General features: G+C 39.8%; 1 protein-coding gene across 1 annotated transcript in view; it reads right to left on the reverse strand.

Annotated features, from left to right (window-relative positions):
• The window catches only part of grin2da (glutamate receptor, ionotropic, N-methyl D-aspartate 2D, a), a 262,588-nt gene that overhangs the window by 98,649 nt on the left and 137,260 nt on the right, over positions 1–26,679 (reverse strand). Inside the window, exon 6 of the mRNA XM_086281122.1 lies at positions 24,800–24,940. Coding sequence (XP_086137248.1) covers positions 24,800–24,940 — 141 coding nt within the window. The remainder of the gene's footprint in view (positions 1–24,799; positions 24,941–26,679) is intronic.

Here is a 26,679-nt window from a genome sequence, read left to right on the forward strand (position 1 = left end):
ACAAAATAAACTCAAACTTAAAACGCTGGGTCAAAAGACCCAGGACCATGACAAACAGCCACACCTTTACCTGTGAAGCATATTCTAAAAACCTTTAATGTTGTTTGCTACATCGAGGAGTTTGTAGGGGTGGACTGATCATAGTTTTCTCCTGTTTGTCTTTGTTAGGGAGTCACCTTATTGTTACCTGGTTTATTCATTTTAGATATGTTTGGTAAATAATTCAGATAGTTTCCTTGCGTTTGTTGTTTTGGCATAAAGTCCACTGTGAACTTGCATTCAGCTCCTTCTAAGTGTTAAAATCCAAAGTAAAATAACATATTACAAATAAATCGTTGTAAAATTGTACCAACTGTTTGCCGCGGCTGCTTGAGGTCTGAGGATGGATCACACTCATGTTGTGGTCTGGCCAACCCTAGACATGCCATAACAGTTAGTAAAATGAATAAAGAGAAGATTTAATAAAGAAAGAAATGCTAGCCCTATGCAGCAAATATTCAATGTGATTTTTTATCAGTATCTCCCCCCTTCCTGTTCCTTCCTGCTCTCTCTTGGACTCTCTCACTCATTCACTCCTTCTCATATCGACTGATATGATTCATAGTTCATTACTTTTCATGACAGAGCCACTATGGGCCAGAGTCCTGTCCTCTGGTTTTGAACGCACCAGCAGAGCTGTCTCTGCTCTTACAGTGTGGAGAATACTGCTTGTATTTTATGCTGTTGTGCACACACACGCGCGCGCACACGCACACACACGCACAGTGTATGAGAGGTAGAAATGAGCTCGGGTTGAATCACACAACACAAATGAAAGGCCTGTGACCATGAACTCCAAAGGGAGAGGCGGCCTGACAGCTGAAAAGGCTATCGTGACTCCTGTGTGATTCAGATTCTGCAGTGAAGGAGACTACAGGAGCGCAGAATGTGGTGTGTGAACTAAATGGGCTACGTGTAATATTCATAAATCATTACAGGATATTTTGTGAGACATCTAGAGATGTCATCATGAAGAAGCTCTGCAAAAGCCATTCTCTCAAAGCCTGAATTGCTGGAATTTAAACAGCAAGTCAATGAGGAGACATGAGTAGAATGGCTTAAAGGAGACTGTCCTCCACCAGAAAATGGCCACTCACGATTTGTTCAACAGAGATGCAGTAATTGTAAATTTTTTGGCCATTTCTGTGTGACTTGCCATTCACAGTTTTTGCCTATTCCAATTTTATTTTTAAGAACTATATAAAGTATATGCATACAAAAAATAAACTTTTCCTCATTGCACAATTGTATTTTCACAACAGAGTAAATTGGTAAACTTGACAATTTCTCCCAAACTGCAGTAAGTTACAGGATCGTGTCTCATCTAAGTTAAAATAAAGTGTCCTGCTACGGTAAAGAGGTCCAACTAATGAGCTGAAAATAAGCTGCTGAACAACCACCTTTATTTCACATTTTCATGCTGCTCACCTATGTGCAACAAAAGGTTAGTGTGTGGCTGTAAGTGTGCGTGCAGCTATTTGACTGCACCGCTCTGTGTGATGCATGTGCATGAAACTAACTAGCTCATAATTGGATCTCTCAGGGCAGAGATTCCTGTAAATCTGGAGATTCCAGTCAGTCTGTCAGTGCACGTGTATTGTTGAAGTGGTATTTAGTAGAGCCTTCAACTTTCAGCAGAGCTATGCACTCTGGTAACATATGAAATAATGTTGTCTAACATGTTGTCTTACATCCATAATTTGGTTGTAGAAACTAGTTGAAGTGATTTCTGTAATAATTCGTCAGAGTCCCCTTGATCAGCTTTTGTGTCCTAGCTTATACTGTAGTGTGGCGTTTCTGCAGAGGAGCCTGTGAGGTCCCGAAAACAGTTTTTTGACAAAATCTGTATATAATTGTGTTAGGTATGTAGTTTTCTGAACTTGTAGTGATGGTTTCATTTAAATTTATAGTTAAAATGTTCCTGGAAAGTGAGTTGTATGTGAACCATCTGACTCAGGCACCTCCAGTTTCCAATTCAGTTCAATTCAAGTTTACTCATATAGCACCAAATCGCAACAACCGTCTCAATTCGGCACAACAATACAGAGAAAAACCCAACAATCATATGACCCCCTATGAGCAAGCACTTTGGCGACAGTGAGAAGGAAAAACTCCCTTTTAACAGGAAGAAACCTCCAGCTGAACCAGGCTCAGGGAGGGGCGGGGCCATCTGCTGGGACTGGTTGGGGTGAGAGAAGGAAGACAGGATAAAGACATGCTGTGGAAGAGAGCCAGAGATTATCATCCTTTGCTAAAATTCATAAATATTTAGTTCAAAATGTCTGAACCATAGATAAAATTGATTAAAAAAAAGTTTTAATTAAAAAAAGTTTTGCAGACTTGAACGAGCCTTTGCAGAAAAAAAAAAACTGAAAAATTTGAGTTGTGTATATTTGTCACTACACAAATGATGAACAGATGGATCTTGAGCCCCTGAGAGATGGATAATGAAAGTGTGAACAAAAAAAAAAACATCATAAGAAATAATCAATATATTCCACGGTGCACAGCTCACCACTCGAGCCGTCACTGGAGAGGAAGAGCAGCACTAAGCAACAGTCAAAAAAAAGAATGAGAGAGAATGTAAGCAGGGAAATAAATAAATAATGATAACAAATAAAAACCAAGATGTTGTCTGGAAGGACTATGCCCTTGGTCTGTGGTCCATAGCAGAATAATTATTTTGTGCTTTTGAGATGCGGGTTTAAAAAAAAAATAAAATAAAAAGTCCTGCTGACAAATAAGAAATTATTCATGCAGCCGGGCCTTTGATTCATCTGTGCACCAAATGCAAAAGTATTTGGCTTTTTTCAACAAGGATGAAAATGGGCAATATATCACTAGAAACACTCACTTCAGCATGTTATTCCATTCCATTTCTGACCTGAAACTCAAATCATCCTTTCTGTTGCATACTGCTTCCTCCTCTATTTGTCTTTCACCCCTCATTTCCCTTCTAAACTGTTTGTCTTTTCCTTTCCCTTCCTCCCACTTTAAATCTCATAATGCTCCAGTTGCTTGGTTCTATTCTCTACCAAAGTCTATCAATTTCTGTCTTTCATCTTTTAATCTTTTGTTCCATCACTGGCTTGTTCCAGTGGGCTTTCTCGTGGTAAAGTAGGTTTTCATTTCAGGTGGTTTTAGTTTAACTATTACAAAGCTAAGACTGAACTGAGCCGGGCATATTTAACATAAAAATGATATGGTTGGTGTGGATTCTGGGTTAAACCACGTTTCCTTGGAAAAGTGTGCATTTTCTGTCATTTGGTTCGAAGTGTTACCAAAGCACAAAATGTGCACACAATGGATGCCACAGATGTTACGTGTCCCTAACAAAACATGGTGTTCTACCAGCCTGTTCTCATCTTAGGGTGTCAAGTTACTATTATGTGTACATACTCTGACTTTATTACTTGAATCTTTTGCCTGGCTTAGCTCTTTCCTCCACAAAGACAGCATGTAACAACTCCACTAATAGACCTCTGAGGGGGTAAGAGTTGATATGAGCATCCACTAAAGCAGCGCAGGTCCCCATTAAAGCATGTAGGATATGCAATAAACATGTTTCACGGAGGACACTCTGACTTGGCACAATAGAAAAAAGCGCCGTGAGGTTTATAGTGAACCATGACAGTGAACCAGGGTGCAGAAAAGGTGGGCATCCCTAAGTGAAATGCAGCTTTCATCTAACACACCTAATGTACCTGTGCTTTCTCTGCTGTGACAAGTGAAAATGTCTGCTGTGAAGAGGAAGCGCAGGAAACGCACAAACGTGCCTCCTCACCAGCTTTCCTTACAGCAGCAATAAGGACGTAATACATTTGTGGAGGCTGTTTGAGATATAAGCATTTGTACTGATCATATGTTCTGTTTAACCTGAATCATAGTAGTAGTGTTTTGGTAAACTGGCATTGTGATAACCCTCACACGAATTCCCTGCATCACCACGGCCTTGCCACATCATTGTGAAGGTCGAGGCTTACATGCTACCACACTCAGTCATAAATATTATATATTAAAATGTCAAATTAAGGGTGGAGTAATAAGTCAAAATATGCAATCAATAAAACATTAAATAACAGGTTGTAACGGTGTAATAAAGTGTCTTTAAATTAGTTTTAATTTGCATAATTATGTAATAAAGTGCTTGAAATGGAGCAGCGTCTGGGAGGGAGAGTAGGTCAAAGTGAGCGAGTACCGGGAAATGTGAACAAAACAGAGAGGGTGAGAACGAAGACAGGAAGTAACTGTTTGGAGCAAAGAGAGAGGGAAAGAGTTAAGGAGAGATGGAGGAAACTCCGGGAAGGAGGACAGAAAAGGAGGAAGGGGAAGGACACAAGGAGCTAAGGGGCAAAGAGGAAACAGCTGAAGAGAAGCAGACAGAGGAAACATGAAGTGATGGAGAGGCAGGGAGAAGCAGAAAGATAATTAATGGGGAAGAGAAAGATGCTGAGGGGGAGGAGGAAAGAACGAGGAGGGGAGGAAAGAGAGCACTGACTGCGGAGTAAGAGTAGCTATTTCAACATCAAACAGCATCGGGAGGAACTTAATGTTCCTTTTACAGCTTCATTTGCATGTTTATAAGCAGGAGTGGCAGCTCTTGTATTGGACACACACAAACAAAACAGAAGGGCACACATTCATATTAGCGCTTCGCTGCCATCATCACACTACCTTCATTAGCACTGATAGCACAGGTCGCAGCAAGGACAACAGGGGAGTGCAATCATGTGTAAGAGTGTGTGCACGCGTTTCACAGACTTGACAGCTTTCACGGTGATGGAGGCAGAAGTCACAGGGCCAGAGGAGATCCGCTCCCCGTTACCGACGACTGGTAATTTAACATGCAGCAAATGCACCGAGTCAACTGCACATCAGCAGCATCTGCTCGGTGCTCTTCAGCTGAGGCGAGAAGGTGAGTCTAAGTGAGGCCTTCAATTCCTCACTGATTAAATTACATCTCAGGTAATGTGATTGTTAGCGGCTTCTCGTCCTCGTTCGTTCTCAGGCGGGCCATCATTATATGCATACAGTGTGAGGTCATAAAAATGCTGCGATGTGTAAATGGCGGAAAAAGCCATTTCATAATGACACATACGAGACACGGCAACAGGGAAACAGAACAGAGGAGCTTCTAATAAAAAATTTTTTAAAAGAATTACTGCGATTACAATAACCTCTGAGTGAGCCCTGGAGCAAAGGCTGTTTGTTGGGCTTTTATTACTACCCCTAAATTAGGCTCAAGCATCTATAAAGAAAAGATAAGTTAAGAAATCCTGTAAAATCAAATAGCCAAGGCTTCCTTTCCCCAGCAACTTATTCCAGCTCTTTCACAGGGTGGGCTAGTCCGATGCCAGCACCACCTTAACTGGCTCCTTTTGATGTGTAGTAGTAACAGCTATTATCTGAGTTATGCCCGAACTCCAGCTGACTGCTTGTATCAGCAATCTTATCCTTTCTGCCATCACAGTTCATGGCGATAGATGAAAGCAGGAATGCAGATTGACCAGCTCTTTCTTCACTACAGCTTCCACATCACTGCCGATGCAGCACCACTTTGTCAGGCAGTCTCCCGTCCCCGTGTGAACAACACGCAGAAATACTTGAACTCCTCCACTTGGGGCAGAAACTCATTCTCCTCCTAGAGTGGGCACTCCACCGTTTTACAGCTGAGAACCAGAGCCTCACACTTCCCATCCCACACTCTGCTGCAAAGTAAACGTGAAGTGAAGCCACAAGATAATACTACCTGAAAATCTAATGATAGTGAGTGCTTTACATAAAATATGTTTTTCCGTCATGTTATGGTCTTTAACTTTGTATTCATCATCTTCACTTGTGTGTTGATTCATTCAAATGCACAAAACACTCATTTTGACTTTTCCCGTCTCTTCCATTTCTCCTGCTTCTTTTCATGTTTCCTCATATCCCAGATTTCCTTCTTTCCATCCTTTCTTCCTGCATGCCGTCATTATGCATTGTGTCCAAATCCAATTATCCAATTTACATGCAAAAGCGGCACATCAGATGTCTTTGTGAACTTGTTTCTCAGAGGAGCTGAGATGGAGGGCAGAGATGGTCAGAGAGGAACAGATAGATGAATGGAAGGAAAGCTGGACAGAGGGGAGGGGGTGGTGGGGGGTAATTTAATAACTAAAAAGATGAAAAAAGACATTAACAAAAATTAGAGACAAGGCAAAAGTTAAAAGGAGTATAAGAAGAGAGAAAGGGCATATCTGTATAAGACCTGGAGAGATGGAGGAGCAGAAGAAAATATGATGGAGAAAGATGCAAACCAGTTGAATGACAGACTCAAATCAGTCGACAAATTCCATGAATGAAATTAAATCTGAGGAGTTCATTTTCCACCCAAATATAATATCAGACAGATCAGAAAATTCTGTGAAATCACAAAAAAAAAATCATAAAACAAAAAAATCCACCACTACATACCGTCAGCTACAAAATGTTTTAGTTTTGATAATACTGGATTTCAAGAGATGAGACAGGCTCTGTTGAAATAAAACGTCTCATTGTCTAAAGGTTATTTGTAAACCAGCTAGCATGAATTCTTATTGTAAATACAATCCATGCTTCACAAATGGTTTACAAAGAACTTCATAGCAGTAACAATCTTGCTATTTCAAAGTTGCAACTGATGTCGATAAAACCTAGTAAACTGTTAATAAACATTAAAAAAAAAATCTGAGCAGTAACAACGACTTCCAGATATCATCAGTTAATTATTAATTAACAATACTTATTATAAAGTGTTACCACAAAGGGGCACAATTGCATAGTTGAATCCAAAGATTGTTACAACACCTTACAGTAATGATAAAAATATAAAATGAACAAAATGCAAACATAAAACTCTACATCAACATAAACTAACCAGCTGCTCTTGCCGGCAGGCTGAAATGCACTACTGCATGAGTAACTGACTGCAGGCAGTCCCTACTGCTACTTAACTTAGTTCCTCTGCTTGTGCCTCGAAACTTCTCAGCATAATGCTGCCTCCTATTGATCTCTTAGAGGCTGTTTGTTTTCCTTGAAGGCTGTCAGGGGTCGGGGTGAGACGGTTTCTGACCCCCAGACAAGATTTTCCTGATATGCAGTCTAACCCCATACCCTGAATATTACCCACAGCTAAGTAATTTTTCTAAATGTTTATTTTTTTTATGTACAATAATAGGATTGTTTATTGTCCCCAAAAGGTAGTCCTATCCATAATATTGTCTGAAACCAGTCGAGGTAAAAATAAGTTCAGCGATCAGCTGTTCCGTGATTTCAGCAAGAAAAAGTTAGTGACAACATGTCTTTGTTACTCTTTTCTTTCACTGTACAGAGTACACAACCTCTGTGTGGGTAACAAACCACAAGACGATACTGTGTATGAGCAAACAGCTCATTCACTGCTGCTGCTCTGTGCCGCTCACTGACCGGAGCAGACACCGAAGGGGGTGCGCCTGCGGCGAAGGGACTGAAGGATGAGACCCCCACTCCCAGGACAGCACTGCAACTGTTTGCTCAAAAAGTCACTAGATATGTATCCACTATAGCGCAAGACATCACCAAATCTAATAACAACGTTTCATGAAACAGTGAGGTGAGCTGAAGTCTCATTTGGAACAAGTGTAAATGTTGAAACTGAAAACTCACCTGACCAAGTATTCAAATAGTCAGGTTCAATCCAAGAAGCACAATAACCAAAGAACAAAGAACACCAAAAAAAAACCAATTTTCTGCTGAAGAAAAAAATATATAACAAATGTAATTGATGCACCAGATTATTGTAAAAAGACAAAGGCAAAGGCATTTACTTCTGCGAGTCAAGCAAATTGGGTTTTGGGCAATGAAGAAACACAAAGGGAATGTGAATCGGTCTAATGAACAATGGGGAAAACACAGAAGGAAAAGCTCATATTGTTTAGAGAAAATGTAAGACGGGCAACTCTGAAGCCTGGAACAAGGATGTGCTTTTATTTTTTAATGAACAACCTAGTAGGCATCTGTGCTTATTATGTGTGCATTGTTTTCCCAGTGCCAGGGCCATAAATTAAAAACAGCTTACCTACAGCAAGTTCAAAAAAAGAAAAAATACATTGAAAGTTCCCAAAAAAGGCCCTAAAAACAATAACCCAATAAGCCTACTTTTAAAACACTGTGCTAATTTCTACAATGTCTAACAATGTCTAACAACACTGTGTATTTACTAATGTGGTGTTATTTTTTGTCTGTATTTTAGAGAGATGTTGGTTAAAGGGAAGATGGAGCCAGTGTTTTGAGGGCTTGTCACATAATTGGTCAGACGATGAGGAGAGAACAAAATAACATTAGAGCCACCATTACTCCAGGCAGAACCATTAACAAACCCTTGGTATAATTATGCAGTAAATTTGACCCTCCTCTTTAAAATCCCCTAAGCACCCTTTACCAAACTCATTCTCAGCTTGCCCTCTCATTGGTTATTCCATGTCACTAAATTATTCCGACTGCCGCGGACACGAGTCATGTAACTTTAACTCGACTCTCGGGGACACACTTCATGTATGTTTAAGAAGAGAGTCAGAACATGACAGGTCAGTGCTGACAGCGAGAGAGAGAGACGCCACAGAGGAGGACAGAGGGTAGAGGAGAAGGACAGATATCATGACCTGAGGCCATATCAGTCTACTTGTTATTCAAAAGCAAATTTCAGGTTTCGTGTCAGTTCTTCAAAGCAGACATTTTGCACTAACACTCAAAATTATGCAGGTAAGAAGCGAAGAAGGTAACAACACACAGAGAAAAGCAACCACAGGCTCAGAAGAGCAGAAAGTTGAAGAGAGTTAAAGGCTGAAATGCTGGAGATCCTTTTACTCTCCTCTCATGCTTTTACAGCAGCCCTGTTAGGTATGGCAGATTTCATGGGCTGAATGCAAGCTCAGACCCACACTGTTGGTGCTGTCCTAAGGAAATATAAAAAAAACTTCTCAGTAAAGGTAGACATGGCATCCATCCATCAATTTTTCAAACTGCTTATCCAATTCAAGCTCGCAGGAGGGATGGAGCTTATCCCGGCTGTCGTAGGACGTAAGGCAAGGAACATCCTGGACAGGTTGGCAGTCTTTCACAGGGCTACGGTAGACACTGAATGTCTGAGCACAAAGACACCTCTAAATATTAATGTACTTCTACTATCCCAAAAATATTAGCGTAAGCTCCACAGTATGGTTTGGAAAGAAGTCACACAGTGTTTTAGAGATTCCTGGGATAAAAACAGTACACGTCTGTTGAATTTGTTTTAAGGCGTTGAATTTTCTGTTCTGTTAGATGCCAATACGGCATAGAGTGTGCACTGGAACTGGTGCATTGAGCTACTGGCTTGGGCAATACTGGATGCCTAGATACCATCATTCATAATTCATGCTCTGATTTTTTTTTATTTCACTCACTGGTTAAGTTTAAATACAAAAAAACGTGCTTTGTTGGGTTTAAGAGAATCACCATACAATCACCGCCCTGTACAAAAGTTAAGACACCAGCAGCTCTGACAAACTGGTATAATCAGGTAAAAGATCGCACTGCAGTGTGGTGAGGTATGGCCATCTGAATAGGGCGTAAAATGGAGGAAAAACAGGATTATTAGTCTACGCTCAGTTACTTGTCCATGAAAAGGCAAATGGTAATTGCTTGTCTGTGACCCCAACCTCCAGTTACTTTGTGTCTCACCACAGAAAGCCCACACTACCTGCTGTTGTAGTTTATGAGGGAAAAGATTGTCTTATTAAATTGTAACTGGCATGTTTCCTTAACAGATGCTGGGATTGTTCCAAATTCAGATAATTTAAACTCTTTTTTTTGTCTTGTTTTTGATAAAAGAGAAGGAGAACTATACAACCTTTGCAGCCATCTATGAACTTTGTTATATTACCAGCTCATAGTAAAAGCACACAGACCTGTTACAGGCAAGGCAGAGACAGTTTAGATAAGCCAGTGAGTCAGAAATAATACTGAAGCTCCTACATAAAGAGGAAAATGAGTTAGAACCCAAGGAAACCAGTAACAGGTGGCCCGCAGCATCGGCAAGAGGAAAAACTAAACAAAGCAGATTAATGGCTGAAGAAAAAGGGGAAAATACAAACACTTGTACATGTAATGAATTTAAAGCAATAGTTCAGAGCCAAAACACAATTTAAAAATGGCTAAAACAAGACAGCTGAAGGAAATACCTGTTAAAAATGAATAAAAAGAAAAACAATTGATATCCAGAGTCCATCCTTCCACAAGAGCACTCAGAGAGCGCAACTACCCCCTAGGGGCAAAGGCTATGCTAGAGCATTGATGTTTTATGATGTTTTCATTACAACGTGCTGATGTCAGCCTGTTTTTTTATTACAATACGATGACATCGACGTTTGTTATAGATCATTTATGCTAATGTTAGCATTGGTAGTATAGGAATCCCCAATGAAGGCATCAGTATTGTTTTCATAGATCATTTGTGCTAAAGTCAGTGTTGGTGATACTGAAATTTACTGTTTTTGTGTCATTGTGAAGTCATATAGTAGTGTATATAAAAAAAACTGTTATAACGAGATTAAAGAAAGACAGAAAGTGCTTGTGTCTAGGGATGGGTACCGGTATCCGGTGCCATTCTGACATAAACTGTAGTAAACAGACCGAAAAGCAGCGCACATTTCGGTGCTTTATTTCAGTGCTTTTGTTTTTTTCCTGAGATGTGATACACTTTGAATTCTAGCCAATCATTTTACGTTTCCGAGGATAGTAGGCGGGCCCAGGTACGTACGTTCTTTTAGAGCAGAGCTACAGATTAAAAATGCCCAAGGCGAAGCGGTCAAAGTCTGGCTGTACTTCACAGCAAAAGATGCAAACTCAGCAGCCTGCAACAAGTGCTTTAAGCTGATACTGTGATACTGTCAAAGGAGGTAACACCTCAAATCGGATGAAACACCTGGCAACGCATAGCGTTTTTTTAAAAACCAAGAAATGCGCCGTATCTGATAGCTTGCTGCGAGACCTCACACCAAGCACATCTACTGCGGGTGTGGTGCCTGTTATCGGACCCGGAGTTAGCAACATCCCCCAAAAACCCGAAAAGGAGAGTCCTGGCCCCTAGCCCTGCCAGTGTAGCAGAAATGATGAGGATGATGATGGCAGCAGCAGCCGTTCTTCTCTGCGTGAGTAGCTTAATGTTGTTCCTGTGTAATTTACGTTGAGTAAGCTAACCACGTTATTACATTAATGCAGGTAAGGTGAACTAGCAAACACCGTCGTAGTTAAATGCGGCTGTCTTCCTGTTTGATGGAAGATGCTCCCTTCACCCTGGCCAGAAAGGCTAAAATGACCAAAGAAAAAGTGGGAAACAGCTAAACATGAGAGGTTTTTGGACAAAGTTTGTGTTCTCCATTCTTTAAGCACCGGTTCGAGCACCGTTTAAGCACCGGCACCGTTTCAAAAGTACCGGTTTGGTGCTGGTATCGGATAAAACCTAAACGATACCCATCCCTACTCGTGTCCCCAAGTGACTCATATGTTGCTTTAAAGTTTGTTGATGATTCAATGGAAATTAAACTTTTTTCTAATTTGTGTGACCCTGACCTTTGACCTTGAAGCATTACAGCTTCTAGAAGCGATTTCAGCCAATTAAGCTTCAACCATATGGGTAAAGATACTCAAATAGACCATTTTAATAAGTAAAGTTGAGATTTTAATATGTATTCATGCAGGGTGTAATTTTGCAACACTGTGACATTATATGGCAAAAATTAAAACAGCACCATCTGTCGATGGATGGATGGATGGATGGATGGATGGATGGATGTGTGGATGGATGGATGGAGTCACACTGAGCTCTCCATGCCTTTTCTATAATATGATATTTTACTCTGTGTTTTAATGTAATTTTTTCCAAGGTCAACTTTGATCTTAGTCACTAACATTGAAGATCAAACTTGAATCCTTGGCAAACCTAGGTACGCATATCCCCCAAGGCCTCTAGTGTATCCTTGTCAAGTTTGAACACAGTCCATAAAAACTGTTGATATGTTTTTACTGATTTTCACATCCTGACTTTGACCTGATTTTCACCAAAATTCAACAAACTCAAGCTGTTATTGTTTTTTACCATTACACAAAATCTGATCATGATATCTTAAAAACTGTGGATGAAAGACTGCAAACTAACAGACAAACCAACAATATGGACTTCATGCTAAGGATGACTTCGTCTTACTACCAGGCACTAGTCAACCAAACAGAGAGCTGGGCTATAACACCAGGATCTGATTGCAACAGAAAGAAAACTCCCTAAACATGGTTCAAGAGTTCCATTTTCCACATACCTGCAACCAGAATGAGAAACAACACCAAGAGAAACTGAACAATGGATTTCAGGTGTTCCTTAAAATCAAGCTCTGAATGGAGAGCTAAAGGAAGAATCAAGGTTAATGCTGTGTTCAAAAGCACTACTCGGGCGAGGAACATATTTCTGAGAATTCCCCAGCACAGGACCAAAATAGTCCACTTTAGATGAATTTGCACTAAGGCAAATACACCATGTTATTTGATGTCTGATGTCTAGAAGAGTTCAAGGTTGCATGTTCATGTTTAAACAGTTTTAAGTGATATTTATTTGGGTTTAAACGGGTCCACCTTTTGTCAGGTGTATTCTTGTCTAGTTCTGACTCTAATCTCCCAGTAACCTTCAGATTGAAGCATTTTTAGTGACAATTTCAGATTTATTGATACTGACTGATACTGTTGGGATATGTGTTAACCTATCAATATAAAGGAAAGAAATATATATAGAGAGAGAGGGAACTACAAGCGCTGAGAAAGTGCAACAGGAAAGAAAACCAGCAGAGAGGAAAAGGTGGAAAGGTGTCTCACCCAATAATTAAAACAAAGAAAGTGAATATATGTGTGAGCCAGGAGAGCGAACGAGAGGGAGCCCTTGCCAAAATTGAGACCAGGAAACTCAACAGATGGGAAGGTGACAAGTCGACATCTTGATGAGCAACAAGAGAAGGTGTGAAAAGGAGGGAAGGAACGGCAGGGAATGGCAGATGAGAAAAATCCCGATATTTCTCCATTACAGTTCCTGTCTTTCATTGCAATTGTTTTTTATTGAGAGGCATAAAGGTTGCAAAATCATGTGATAGCAAAAGCAATAAAGTCACATTTTACCAGTTTGATCAGATTAAATGTGTGTAGATTTCATCCTCAACATAAACTGTGCAAACAAGTCCCATCTCACATCACTAATTAGGATTTTATTTGACAGTAACTTTGGCCTCCAGCTCCCAGAGATCTCATCTGATTACATTTCCTGTTTCAGTTGAGTCACTGTGAGTCACTGGTACATCTGACAGCAACCTACATGTTTGTCACCTATATTTTTAGATTTATTTACACTGTTTACACTTCATAAATGCCACTGTTAGCTATTGGCACTGTAGGTTTAAGTGTTAAATGAATATATACTGTAGTTTTGAAAAGGACAGTGAAATGCTTTAGTTAATGTAATCAGAAGCTCACCTGCTGTGTGATGGCATGATCAAAAAATAACTAAGAAGATTTAAAGGACAAAGTGATGCAGTTTCTGAAATCTTGCAGAAGTCAGGGGGAGAGTTTAGACAGGTTTTCCGGTTATCCTGAAAGATTGTGGTTAATCAAGCTCACGTGGAGTGGTTATTAAAGAGTGAGATGGACAGCGAGCATGTGGCATGACACTCCTCCGCTCCAGATGAGCAGTCAGTCCCCCTGAGGGTTTGAGGTGACTGGATAAGCTTCAGTCTGACTCTTCCTCCTCCACTGTCTCCCTTTACTCCCACCACTTTTGGCATCATCTTCTTCCTGCTCTCCTGTTTGTATTTCACGTTGCCTTATTTCTTCCTCATGCTCTTTTTTCCAGCTTCCTCCCCTGCTTTAAGTTTTCCCTTTCTCAGCCTTTTTTTAATCTACAACTTTTTTCCTATTCTGACCTTCCTCTTCGGCTTCATCTCATTAGGTTTTTGCATTAAGCTTTATCATTTGAGTGAGAAACAATACGCTATATTGCAATTAACGGCAGCTACTTATAACACAGTACCCATTTTCTTCCATCCCTTCTGCCTTCTTGCCTGCATGTTATGGCCTACATTCTGCTTGTCTGTGTTTCTATATTTAAGCTAATGCTTTGATTTAGTGAAAATTACAACACGCAATTTGAAAAACACAAATAGAACTGTCAAACGGAAAAGATGTGCTCCTTTACGGTGATTTTTCTTATTAGACAGAACACATCCTGGCTGTCCTATTCTGGTCCTCCCGACTCACTGTCTCCCTTCTGTCCAATCCTCCTCTAGACGACCCCCCCCCCCCCCCAGTCCACACTTGTGCATTTTACTTATTCAGTTACAATGCACTGCATGTCTCAGCTGTCTGAAGGCATTAAATCCTTTTTAAGCCAATCCTTCCTACTTTCCCTGCATGTCAGATGAATGAAGTGTCTTTAATCGCCATGCTCAGAATGACTGGCTTTTACCCGGATTCACCTGGGTGAGTTTTTAAAAAGCCAGGAGTTAGTGTTTCTTTCAGTCCTGCTAAAGTAGCTTTTTCCCCCTCATTAGTCTGGTAAAAGGATTCTGATTATTGGAAAAGGTGAAGTGACAGTTTTAAGTTTAGGCCTTTATAAAGTGAGGTTTAGGCTAATTCATTGGTATTAAGTTGCTGAGCAGGTGGCGATGTACTGCTTCGGGTACAGGTAAGACAAGGGACAGAGCTCGACTATCATCACAGATTGAGTTGAGGATTCTCTAAGGGCATGTCTGAGCAAGTCATTTGAAAATGTACAACTGTAAAATAGCTGATATGTGCTATCCACCCTTGTAATGAATGTTTTAAGTAAAAGTACCCAAAGGAAAATAGCCCATGTGAGGATTATGATATATTAGTATTACCCATGCATTAATATAAAAGCAGCATTTAGCTTTTGTAATTGATGAAAATACAGTATACCTGCTGTATATCAGGTTTGGTCTGTACAAAAACCAAAAAACCCACCAAGACTGCAATTCTGCTTCATCCAACCAATAAGCAAACTCTCTAAATTAGAAAAATAATGAAAATGAAATGCTCCAAATCCCCAAATATACAGTATACGGTTATTGCAAAAGGAATTTTTGTGCAATAATACTTCTATATAGTCTCAACCTAAGATCTCCAAGTAATTCATTCAGTACTAATGTATGCTGTTATGGCCACCTGCTTAACCCTCTCGAGGCAGGTGTTGCCGATTTGCAACAGTTAAAAACTAACAACCTGATTACCCCACATACATATTTTATGAGGTTTTTTTACTCAGAAGTACCACTGCAGGACTTGGTTGTGCATTAGCAAAAAAAAGTTTAATTTGAGCCTGAGAGGGTTAATATTGTGCTCTGGCCCATTGACTCCACAAGGTCCCCAAAGGTGTGCTGCGAAATCTGCCACCAAGATGTTAGTAACAGATCCTTTGAGTCCCGTAAGTTGCGAAGTGGGGGCTTCATGGATTAAAACTGTTTGTCCAGCACATTCCACAGATGCTTAATTGGATTGAGATTTAGGGAATTTGTGAGCCAAGACAACACCTCAAACTCACTGTTGCGCTCTTCAATCCATTTGTGAACCATTTACATTCTGTGGCAGTGCGCATTATCCTGCTGCAAGGCCACAACCATCAGGGAACACCATGAGAGGGTATATACGGTCTGCAACAATGCTTAGGAAGGTACTACGTGTCAAAGTAACATAACGTGGAAGGCAGGACCCAAGGTTTCCCAGCAGTACACTGCCTCTGCCAACTTGAGCTCTTCCCATAGTGCATCCTAGTGTCAAGTGTTCCCCAGGTAGGCGACGCACATGCGCAGCTATCCACATTGCTCCGTGGTCCAGGTCTGAAGTTCATTGTTGTTGCAGCCATCGTTGGTGCTTTTAACAGTGGACAATGGTGAGCGTGGGCACCCTGACTGTTCTGCAGCTTTGCAGCCCCATATACAAAAAATTCCAATGCGCTGTGTACTCTGACACCTTTTCTATCAGAATTAGCATCACATTTTTCAGCTTTTGGAGCTAAAGTGGCTCATGTGTGGGACTGGATAGGCCAGCCTTTTCTCCCCACGTGCATCAGTGAGCCCATTGGTGGTTCACCACTGTTCCTTCCTTGGACCAGATTCTTCCTTTTGCCAGATATTGATTACTTAATACCAGGAACACCCCAAAAGAGCTGCAGTTTTGGAGATCCTCTGACCCAGTTTTCTAGCCGTTACAATTTTTCTCTCATCAAACTCTTAAAGCTTAAATCTCTGCACTTACCAATTTCAGTGTTATTTACTTCATTTGTCAGTACTCATAAGGTTACGTTTGATCAGTGTATATCTGGTTAAATAGCTCAGTGCGTCTGACTGATAAAAATAGTAGATTGAAAAGAAGCCTCTATCATTTGAAGATTTGAAACTTAAGTAAACAAAGATTGCAACTTCATACTTCAGTAAAGCATTTAAACCACTGTAACTGTCACTTACAGTACTGTTTACAGCACTAAGTACGGTAATGTTTAAGCGCTGCACTGTTTGTAAATTGATTAACAAACCCATAGCCTGCAGGTGCATTTTCTCAGTACTGTATCTTTAAAACAGACACAGCAGTAGAAGACTGTACAATGGTCAGGCACTATAACAACAGCTGCTGAGGCTGAGCAAAGAGAGGGGGCAGAAGATGCTTGCATCACTTTACTTCACCTCCTTTTGACACACCTTGAGGGCTTAGGGACTCACAGTAGACTAGAAAACTCCCATCAGCCAAATATTCTAACCCAAAATGTGTTGAGTGTTTTTATTCTTTATTATTCGAAATAGCAACAACTGCAGACAACACATTCATCATCACGCTTAATACTGATGTAGATAAACATCGGCCGGTGGTGGAGACCAAACCCACCTACGGCTAAACACTGAGAACACCAAGGACATGGTTATCAAGTTCAAAAAGTTCTCTCACCCCCGATTGAAGACCAATATGAAGTGTAGATATATTGAATCGGTGGAACATCTTATAATATAAATACTTTGAATTGGTCATTGATAATAATTTGATGCCAATCTGGAGGCAGTTGTCAAGAATCGCTATCAATGCCTGTAATTATTGAGTAAGTTGCACATATTTAATGTAGGTAGAGAAATGATGACTCTATTGCTCGGTTTGGAAATGTTAGAACCAAAGATAGCACAACAGGCAGCAAAGTAACAGGCCTCCCACAGAATCCACTACCTGCAATATATGAGCTGCAGGTAGAAAGACCCGAGCGACTGAGGAGAGTCACAGAGCCAGACCCACCCAGCTGCTTCCTTCAGGCTGCAGATACAGAACACCATGAGTAAGTGTAATAAGACCAAAAAGACTTTGTTCCCCATGCACTTGTTAAATCAGTTTATGTTAAATCTGAACCCTACCGTCATGTGTTTTTTATAACTGCAGGACTATGTCTTATGATTTAGTATTGTTTTTATTTTTGTAAAATATATATATATGGACGATTTCTTGAGACCTTTCTGTAAAACTAATTTCCTAGTCGGGACAATAAATCAGTGAATAAATGAATGGAAACAATCTATACTAGATTGTTTTCTTGGCATTTCACACATGACTTGTTCTCCCCATCGTGCTGTTAAAGTTACTCATCACACTTTCTGTTTAATTGCATCTGCTTTGTCAGTATCTTCTCAAATTTTAACATTTTAATAGATTAAGAAATAAAAATAACAATAAAAACATTGTTAAACGGGGCATCAGGCTGAACAATTGTGTAACTTCCCACTGTTAGTAGGGAATGCTGCACTCCAGCCAAACACTAGCTCAGCAGGACCCTGGCTGGCCCTCCATGCTCCATGTGATCTAAAGAAAACTGGTTTGCAATCCTCAGAGGTAGCTTTTTCCAAAAATTGCATCCTTTGTCAAAATTATCAGAAGAAAAAAAAAAACTAAAAATGTAGAAATTCTTGGCTGTTGATGCAATTTTTTCTCAGGAATGTGTGAAGTAAATGATGTAAGATGTGCACTTTGGAATCATCATCCTGTTGAGAAGCAACAATTTACCCACAAACATGTCTCGACTTGATCATTTTGGATGTTGCCAGAAGTGATGAGTGAAGGGTGCACCTGATTGCATGCATATACAGGAGTAATCACAAAGTACCCACAAGCTCATAGATGCCTTTCCTTATCTTCCAGTTTGCCTTGACAGGGATGTTACTTTTTTTGCAACAGGCAGGGTCGACCCGCGTTGAAAGACTGCACAGGGTTAACATTTCAGACAGTCTTTCATAGAGTCTTTGGTATCAAGTAAACTGAATCTTTTGGCTTGTAGCGTTAACAGAAATGTCACAAACCACTTTACCAGGAAAGTCCACTTTGCTGTCATTTATCTGAATGCTCTGTATGGACCCCTAATGGATTACACCAATGTAGTGCAACGACTGTCCAGATAAAACTCTTAAAGTCAAATTCATGCAGGTGGTTTGACAATAAAATGGCATTTTTTTACCCATTTTTTTTACTTTTGGAATCCTTTGTAGCTGAATAAATTCAAGTTGCTGAAAAACAAATCTTTTGACATTGTTAATACTCTTTATCACAAATGCGCATCTTTGAATAAAAGCTAAAGTCTTGCTTGTCACGGCATGTTTTGAAATGTAGTTTATTTCAACTTTTTATAAGTTTTGTATTCCAGTGAGTTTACAGCACTGACTGAATGTCATTGTTATGGCTCGATCTGTTGTGCTGTACGTGTTCGCATTCTGCACTGCTGCTGTTGTTTGCAATCTGATGGCTGGAAGCTGCAAAATGATTTCCAAGCAGACAGCCAAATCACCATCATCTCATCGTCGTTATCGCTGCCTTTGTCTGCTGTCATCTACATCTTCAATTTACTCTCTTTCTCTTCCCTCATCCATCCGTCCTCTCGACTCTCTTCCAGCTCTGCCTGCCAAACTTCCATCTCACACGTTCCCTTTCTTTCAGTCCCCTCCTTTTCTTCTTTCTCCACATCCTGATATTTGTGTGGCAAAGTCTGTCTACACAAGCAGCTGGTTGTTCACTTTTTTGGATGAACACAGCTCTGTAGCAATAGTTGTGTATTATGTGTTTTACTCACTTGTCAGTAACAAAGAGTAGAAAGACTGACTAATGGAGATTGTTATGAAGCAAAACGGCTCAAAAACATCCTTTTTCCCCACCTGATTTTTCATAGGATGAGAGTTGGCTGAATGCAGCAGCCACACAGAAGAAATTTATGCATGGAGTGGGAATCTGGCATACCGTTTTCCCAGTGGGCTGACACACTTTTGGGCCAATGGGCTGGCTTTAAGGGCCCCTGTGCAGCTGTCGTACAAATGCTGACAGCAGCCCATTCGATCATTTTCATTACCGACACTGGATTGCCCAATCAAATCTCTTAATGCAATTAGCCCCTCCCCTACCTTGGCTGTGCAGATCCATTAATAAGCCCAAAGCTAAGGGTTCCTTCTGTATAAAAACATAGATAGCATGAATTTATTTCATGGTTTAAATCCTGAACCATGAAATAACCGCGAGGAAATTCAAATTTCTTTAATAATGGACAATTGCTAAATCAAAACATTAAAAAAAAAATGCAAATATGAATTTTCATTTGTTTTATATCTCTTACATCTGTCATTTGTTGCAATTTATTGTTTAAAAATGTATTGAGCAATTTATTTAGAAGAAAACTCAGGAAAACTGTATCAAATATGACATACGAGGGATTAAGGGGTTAAAAAGGTACGAGTACTGTAACACTACTTTGCAGCTTTTAAAAAAACAAAAGCAAACAACAAGCATCGCACGGGAGGCATTTTCAGAAAGTGCTTCACAACAGATTGCACGATCAGTCATGAAGGAGCATTTATTCCTATAATGGCTCTGAATCGAAACACAGATAAAAAACTGAATATAAAACAAATTCATATCATTTCAAGGTCAAACATTTTCCACTCATCAGCTTTTAGGCTATTCACTGCTTCCACCCTACTGAATGTCATCTGGGGGTTTTGAAAAATCCTCCTCAATCAGTGTTTTTGCGCTGTTTGTGACAAGGTTGACAAATTCAACAGTGGAAATATTACACCAGTAAAAACAGGTATCAACTGCCACACCATGTCTTGTAGTTTAAAAAGCATGTAGCTTTATTATTTGTTTCTCTGGCACAGAGCATGACGGTATAGTAATGGTAGCATTAATGGTGTTGTGAAGAACATATTTATGTTTGGAGTTGTTTTAGTCTGAAGAAGATTCAAAGTGAAGAATTAAATAAAGCTGGTCTTAATGGAGGTTTCTTTTGAATTTGATAACCTTGAAGGCCAAGTACAGTCGTCATCCTCACTGTAGAAGCATGATTGGACTTTTATTTATTTAAATACTTTATGCTCTTTGTTCAGAAGAGCCTCGTAGTTTGGTTTGAGGAGGTGATCATGAGCATTTTTTCTTTGCCAACTGTTTTGTGCACAGAGGCAATAATGGGAAGTAACTGCAAACTGAGCAAACAGCTTTTATTTATTTATTTAGTTGTTTATTTTTTTCCAAATAGGAAGTGGAGGATTTTAACTGTAACCACATGAATTTAATCTAGATTAAATAGTCAAACAGTCTATTTGATGTCTTACTGTGCTTTGCTAGGGTCATTTTACAGCTTTCACTGTGTAACATATTTATTTGGATTCTTTTTCTTTCTCCCAAACCAATCTTTCCGTTTACGACTGGCAAAGAAATTTAATTTGTAAATCTGTGGGCACTGCTCATCTCTGACAGCACAGTTTATTAACCATCAGTAAAGATTTACACATAGATTTTTTGCCCCTTCTCAAATGTCGCTTGTTTAGCTTGGTATATAAAGTAGGTTTAACTGCATGTGAGCTAAACTGTATTGAATTGCATTGGATTTCATCAGCCCTAACTTCTAAAATGACAAGTTGAGCTTTCAAGATTTCCAGTGGGCTTTTCATATATTACTATTAATTCACAATTAAGTGTTCCCAAGTTGTTTGCATGTGAATAAGGCCACACAGCAGCTAAAAACAGGTTACGTTTTATTTCGCAGTGCCACTTCAGTCAGAGCAGAGATATTTTTGGAAAGGTGTATATCTCCCCGGGGGGGGAAAACTCTTCATGTGTTACAGGTGTCGTTCATGCAGCTGTAGCGAGGACTATCACTGCCGCTCGATGAGAGTCCCATGAGCCTCTGCGCCCGTCAGCGTGACAGACAGCCCTGCTGCTGATGGAGAGCAAGATTCTGAAGGGCATGAAATGTTTTGCCGAGTTTAAAATGAACCTGCTCACTTCATTAAAGAGTGCAGGCAGGCAACCTGTGGTAACCATCAATCTGCAGTTGATCTGCTCGTCTGTGCAGGCAAGATTTCCCTGATATTGTCATCAATCTGTCATATACGTACAAACTACAACTGCTTTTTCTTTCTTGTGGTTAAGTATTGTAATTTAGACTTATTGTTGAGTCTCTCCTTAAACCTGCCTCGTGTTTCACTGGGTTAATGTGGCAGAATTGTTTTGTTTTGTTCACTTGTCAGTTCATTTTCTTGCTCAAGGAGCACAAGGCTTACAAAGCTCTGTGCTACCACCTGGATTGATGATAACTCGTATGGGCAGTTACAAATATAAAAAAAAAAACAGAATGTGGGAGTAAAGTGGTGGGGTTAATACCCCCCTTGACACCTGTACCTGCAAACTCAGAAGTGTCAAAACTGTCATTCCTCCAGTGGCCACTAGTGGCTGGGTGCAAAGGTTGTTTCCTGTAAATGTCCATGAAAAAATGCCCAACTTCACAGGACAAATAAACAGCTTAGCTATTTTGAGTTGTTGAACTGGAGCCTATCCAGTGTTTCTGTGTTTCTTTTAAAACATTATCTGACAAATATGACTTCCTGTGCAGTTAACAGTATAAGTATTGCTACCAAGATGCCTTCACTGAGCTATTTCTGCTCAGTGCATCTGCAGTAAGCCAACAAGTATTAATTGATGACTTAATAATGCACCCATTAAAGTCATCACTGGGGACAAAACCCAAGATGCCTGATGCCATGATGCTAATTCAAAGCTTAAAAATGGTAGCCACAAACAAACCCATTCTCAAAGTGTCAGAGTCACAAATTCCATTGTTACCATCATTTTGATCTCAAACACCTGTAAATGTTTGTAACTGCATCTTTTGCAGTTTTACAGCGTTGAGAAAAAAAAATATCCCCAGACAGTCCGACATTACAATTTTTTTTTTTACAAACTATCCAAAAATGAACTTTGGAGTATTTAATACCAGCAACACATTTTGCTGTGACAGAGGCACGAGATATGAGAAACAGCTGGTGATGAAGAAACAGCTGGTGATGAAGACACAGCCACAACTCATTTAGTATTCTCGCTCAATACTTACACAATAATACATTGTTTTTGTACTTATGACTACACCAACTGCTTTCCATGCATATATTTCACTCGTCTTGATTAGCATGCAATTTAAATGCACTCTGGGGACTTTGGCTTTGCAGACAGCATACCAACACCATCCATCCACCCATTCATCCATCCACAAACAATACTAGATCCAAGTGTACAACAGTATATAAACCTTGAGGGGAAATGTTCAAAATCTGTTTAAAAACCAATAGCCGACGGAACAAATGACTTTCTTTTGGCATTACAAAGATGGAACCATCTGGAACTCCACGTTGTAAAAGATGGTAAGGGTCAAAATGATGGTCTGTGCCCTTGAAAGAACACTATACAGATGGAGAAGGTCTTTAAGTGTTACAGTTAATAGCAGTTAATTTGTGAATGCAATACAGCTGCACACAATTAACAAGCATACAGTAGCAGTAGTTACCAGACGGTTTCTGTAGCTCTGACACAGCTGAGAGTAAAACCCAACTCCACCACACAGTTCCCAGAGGGAACTGTGCCAAAGAGCAGGAGCAGTCAAACAAGCTTGTAGTTAAAAGTTGGACTTCTGCTATTTTATTTCTTTGCTTCACATATTTAAAGTCTCCCTGATTGTGAAGGGCAAACTGTCCTAAATGCAAATGGTAAATTTGGTTATAACCAGTTTGTCAACTCATCCATTGCACCTAATGTCAGTATATTCACAGTCAAACTAGAAATGCAGCCATTTGTGTGACACAGGGTACAATACTACACCTCACTCTCCTCACAAAATATACCAAACAGACATCAATATGGCAGTCTGTGTAAGCTGAAAACATTCCTCCTCCTCCATCGGACATGTAAGTATTACTGCTGCCCTGCATCTGCTGCCTGACATCAATCAGCGTCCACCATCACACTCAAATGTTATTTGTAACATATCTGCGTGTGATAAACCAAACTCTCTATAACTACCAAACTAACTATACTCTGCTGCTGTAATGAACCATTTCAAATGGAAGTCATCTGACTGAACTTAACGAACTTGAGTCTGAGTCAAGACTTTCCACTAAACACTGGAGAAAATATATTAGGTTTTAATCTGCATATAAACAGACTTTTAAGAGCATCTGAAAAGGTTTTCAGTATTTTAATATCATTATTAGCTGGTGTTTTAAGCACCAAGCAGTAGTTTCAACATCAGCAGTGCACAACTCAAAATACTCCCCACAAATCTATCAATTGTTTTCTTACATTAGTGAAGCTCTCACATATTTAAGTTTTGTCTTGAAACAAACAGCCCGTTTTTAAATAAACAACTGCATCAATTCAGTCATACAGAATAAAGGAGCACTAATGGACTAAGACTGAGAACGATGTTGCACAGTTGCTAAATCAGTCAACTATTTGCACGTTCCTTCATTATGCAATTTAATGGTCAATGCAAAGCAAAAACAATGTTTGCTTGACAGCATGATTGCAATGCACTCCAATCAGTCACTAAACTAAAAGACCTAATAGGTCAGCCTTTGACTCTTTGGGGCATGGGTAAATGATCCATGGGGGTGTCTTGTGATTTTTGGCACTGTGACAGTGTCAGCAAGTCCTGTGGGTCGTGTGGGCTGCGGTCTGGGGCCTCTGTGGATTGGTCTTATTTTGGCGGGTCCTGATCGGTTTTGGGTTCTGGGTAGTTTGGACGCCGTCTAAATGCCTTGGGTTCTTCGTGCTGTTCCCTGAGCTATTTCTCAGTGGCTCTGGTAGTGTGACAGTGCACATTGTCGTGCTGGGGGAGGCTGCTGGCACCAGTGTCAGTGAGTGGTCTTTGGAATGAGTGTCCTTGAGCTCTAACAGACAATTAGACAGATCTTATGTGTCAAAGTAGTATGAATGCCAGGGCCAAAGATTTCCCAGCAGCATATTGCATTGTAATGAGATGATCAATATTATTCACTTCACTTGTCAGTGTTTTTAATGTTGTGGCTGATTTGCGCAGTAAATCTTTAGCATTAACAAATGCAGAATGAAACCAGCAGTGAAAACATGGATTTTCTATGTGGAGTTTATTCATCTGTAAAATGTTGCTATAAAAACAAAGCAGCTGTTTTCAGGCCAGAATGACTCAGCTCTCTGGGTTTGCTTTGAATGAGGACATTTGATTAAAACTGTTGGCAACTATTTGCCTTTCCATGCCGTTGCACTGTTTGCTTGTTCACTCTGATGCCAGTCACATTAGATTCTCACATACAGCAAACTTCAAAGTCACCCTCTGTCCCTCGCGCTTCCTGCCACTTACTTGATTCTGTCTGGCACTCGATGGGTCTGGTTGCCGTCGCTCTGACAGTTGCCAGCGTACTGCGCTCGGCTGGTGGCTCCCTGGTCCCTCCGCAGAGCCATTGCCCCATGGGTGAGGACAGAAACACCTTTGGCAATACGCCTGTAGGATTACAAAGAGAACAACATGAGACCGAGACACTAGATTCATTTTAAAGGTCTTTTTTTTTTACCTGATGGGGTCCCAGGAAATGCACAGATACTGGAGAGGACAGAGATTTAAGCTTGAAAAACTACTCAAATGCATATGACAACCTGAAATAATGAATGTGAATTCACAAAATAGATGACTCCTCCACTAGGTAAGCTGGAATGTGTACAGTTTTTTTCAGTATTGTGGGAAACAGTTGTGCTGATTTGACCATTTAATATTCAGTTCAGGTTGTCTCTAGATGATTAGCCTCCCTGATGACCCATTGTAATCCCACTGGACTAATATAACCAAGTAGATTTATTTGATTATTTTATTTACTTTATTTACTTATTTGCTTTCTCCACCCTATATTGTGTACAAATATTACTCATACCAGAAAAGATTTCGTTTCTTAGTCTTTTGCAGATTAATTGAATTACATTAGATCAAGCTACCAGGGCAAAAGAGATTATTCCATGACATATTTATCAGGTAGACATGAGAAAATATACACCTTCCAAAATAATAAAGAACTCTTTTTTTTTTTAAATTTCAACTTCTAGAATCCTTTTGCACATGTTCAAGCAAGAGGTGCTGGTTTTTTTCTTATTTAAATACACTGAAATAGAAAAAAAAATATAAGCCTGTTTGATGGTCTCAGAAAACTATCACAACTATCACACTCAGTTCACTCATCATATGAAGGGAATTTTCATCCTTGGCAAAGGAATGTAGCCATTTAGTGCCGTTGTTTAGCTCTGCATTTCTGTTTTTGGTGTCTGAAGTGTCTAACCTACATCTAGTGGAAATCTTTCTACTCCTACATAGCTTGAATTCCAGTAGAATCATAGAGATCGTAACTTTAATGAGGTAAGCAGTGTTATAAAGGCTACTTTATAAATGTGCTTGGATGTCACTCTGGACATTGTAAGTCAGTTTGTAGTCAAGCAGCTGATGAATGTCCTAGTGACAGAAAGGCATAATAAAACAGCTGATAACAAGCCAATCCAAGCACAACTTCAATAAAAAAACTGAATATCCAGTTTCTAAATTTATTTGTGTGTCAAGTATTCTCAGTTTGACTTAATAAATATTAGCAGACTCGCTCTTTGTCTAAGGAAAATTTAATAATAGATCAGACTTTGATCTGCTGGAAGCTTTCCTGCAGCAAAAGGCACAGCTTTTAATGTGGCTGTAAAGTCAACACTGATTTGTAACTTGCATTAAAAAACAACAACTGCCACGTCTTACATCCTATCACACAGAATGCTGTTATTTATTATGGAAAATCCCCAAAAGTTGATGAAGACTACTTCAGACTGAACAAGTCACTTAAAGAGTGATGAAACGTTTCTCCTACTGAAAATGTTACATCCAAATGAACAGAATCAACTTTTTGGGAGTTCCTTACCTGGTTGATTGAGCATGCATCAACATATTATGTAAAATAAACAGTACATCTTGCTCTAGTCTTGATGACAAGGCCTTCTACCAATCGAGCACGAAATGTGAATGCTGCCAGCTTCATAAAGCATTTCCATAATTCTGCAAATTACCACTTTAAAAAAGCTGGTGATTTGCATTAAAAACCTGTTTTTCCTCAAGACAGGGTCAGATTTTTGATATGCAGTTATTATCGATGTTTTAGGTCAGGTCTTCATTTTACTTTCCACATCCTGAACTTCCCATGACCCTGTGATGTGAGTTTT

This window comes from Aulonocara sp. 'chitande type north' Nkhata Bay, linkage group LG22 (genome assembly GCF_057382095.1).
Source record: "Aulonocara sp. 'chitande type north' Nkhata Bay isolate Kocher_YH1m ecotype deep benthic linkage group LG22, A_spYH_male_GT1.1, whole genome shotgun sequence".
In the NCBI taxonomy this organism is placed as follows: domain Eukaryota; kingdom Metazoa; phylum Chordata; class Actinopteri; order Cichliformes; family Cichlidae; genus Aulonocara; species Aulonocara sp. 'chitande type north' Nkhata Bay.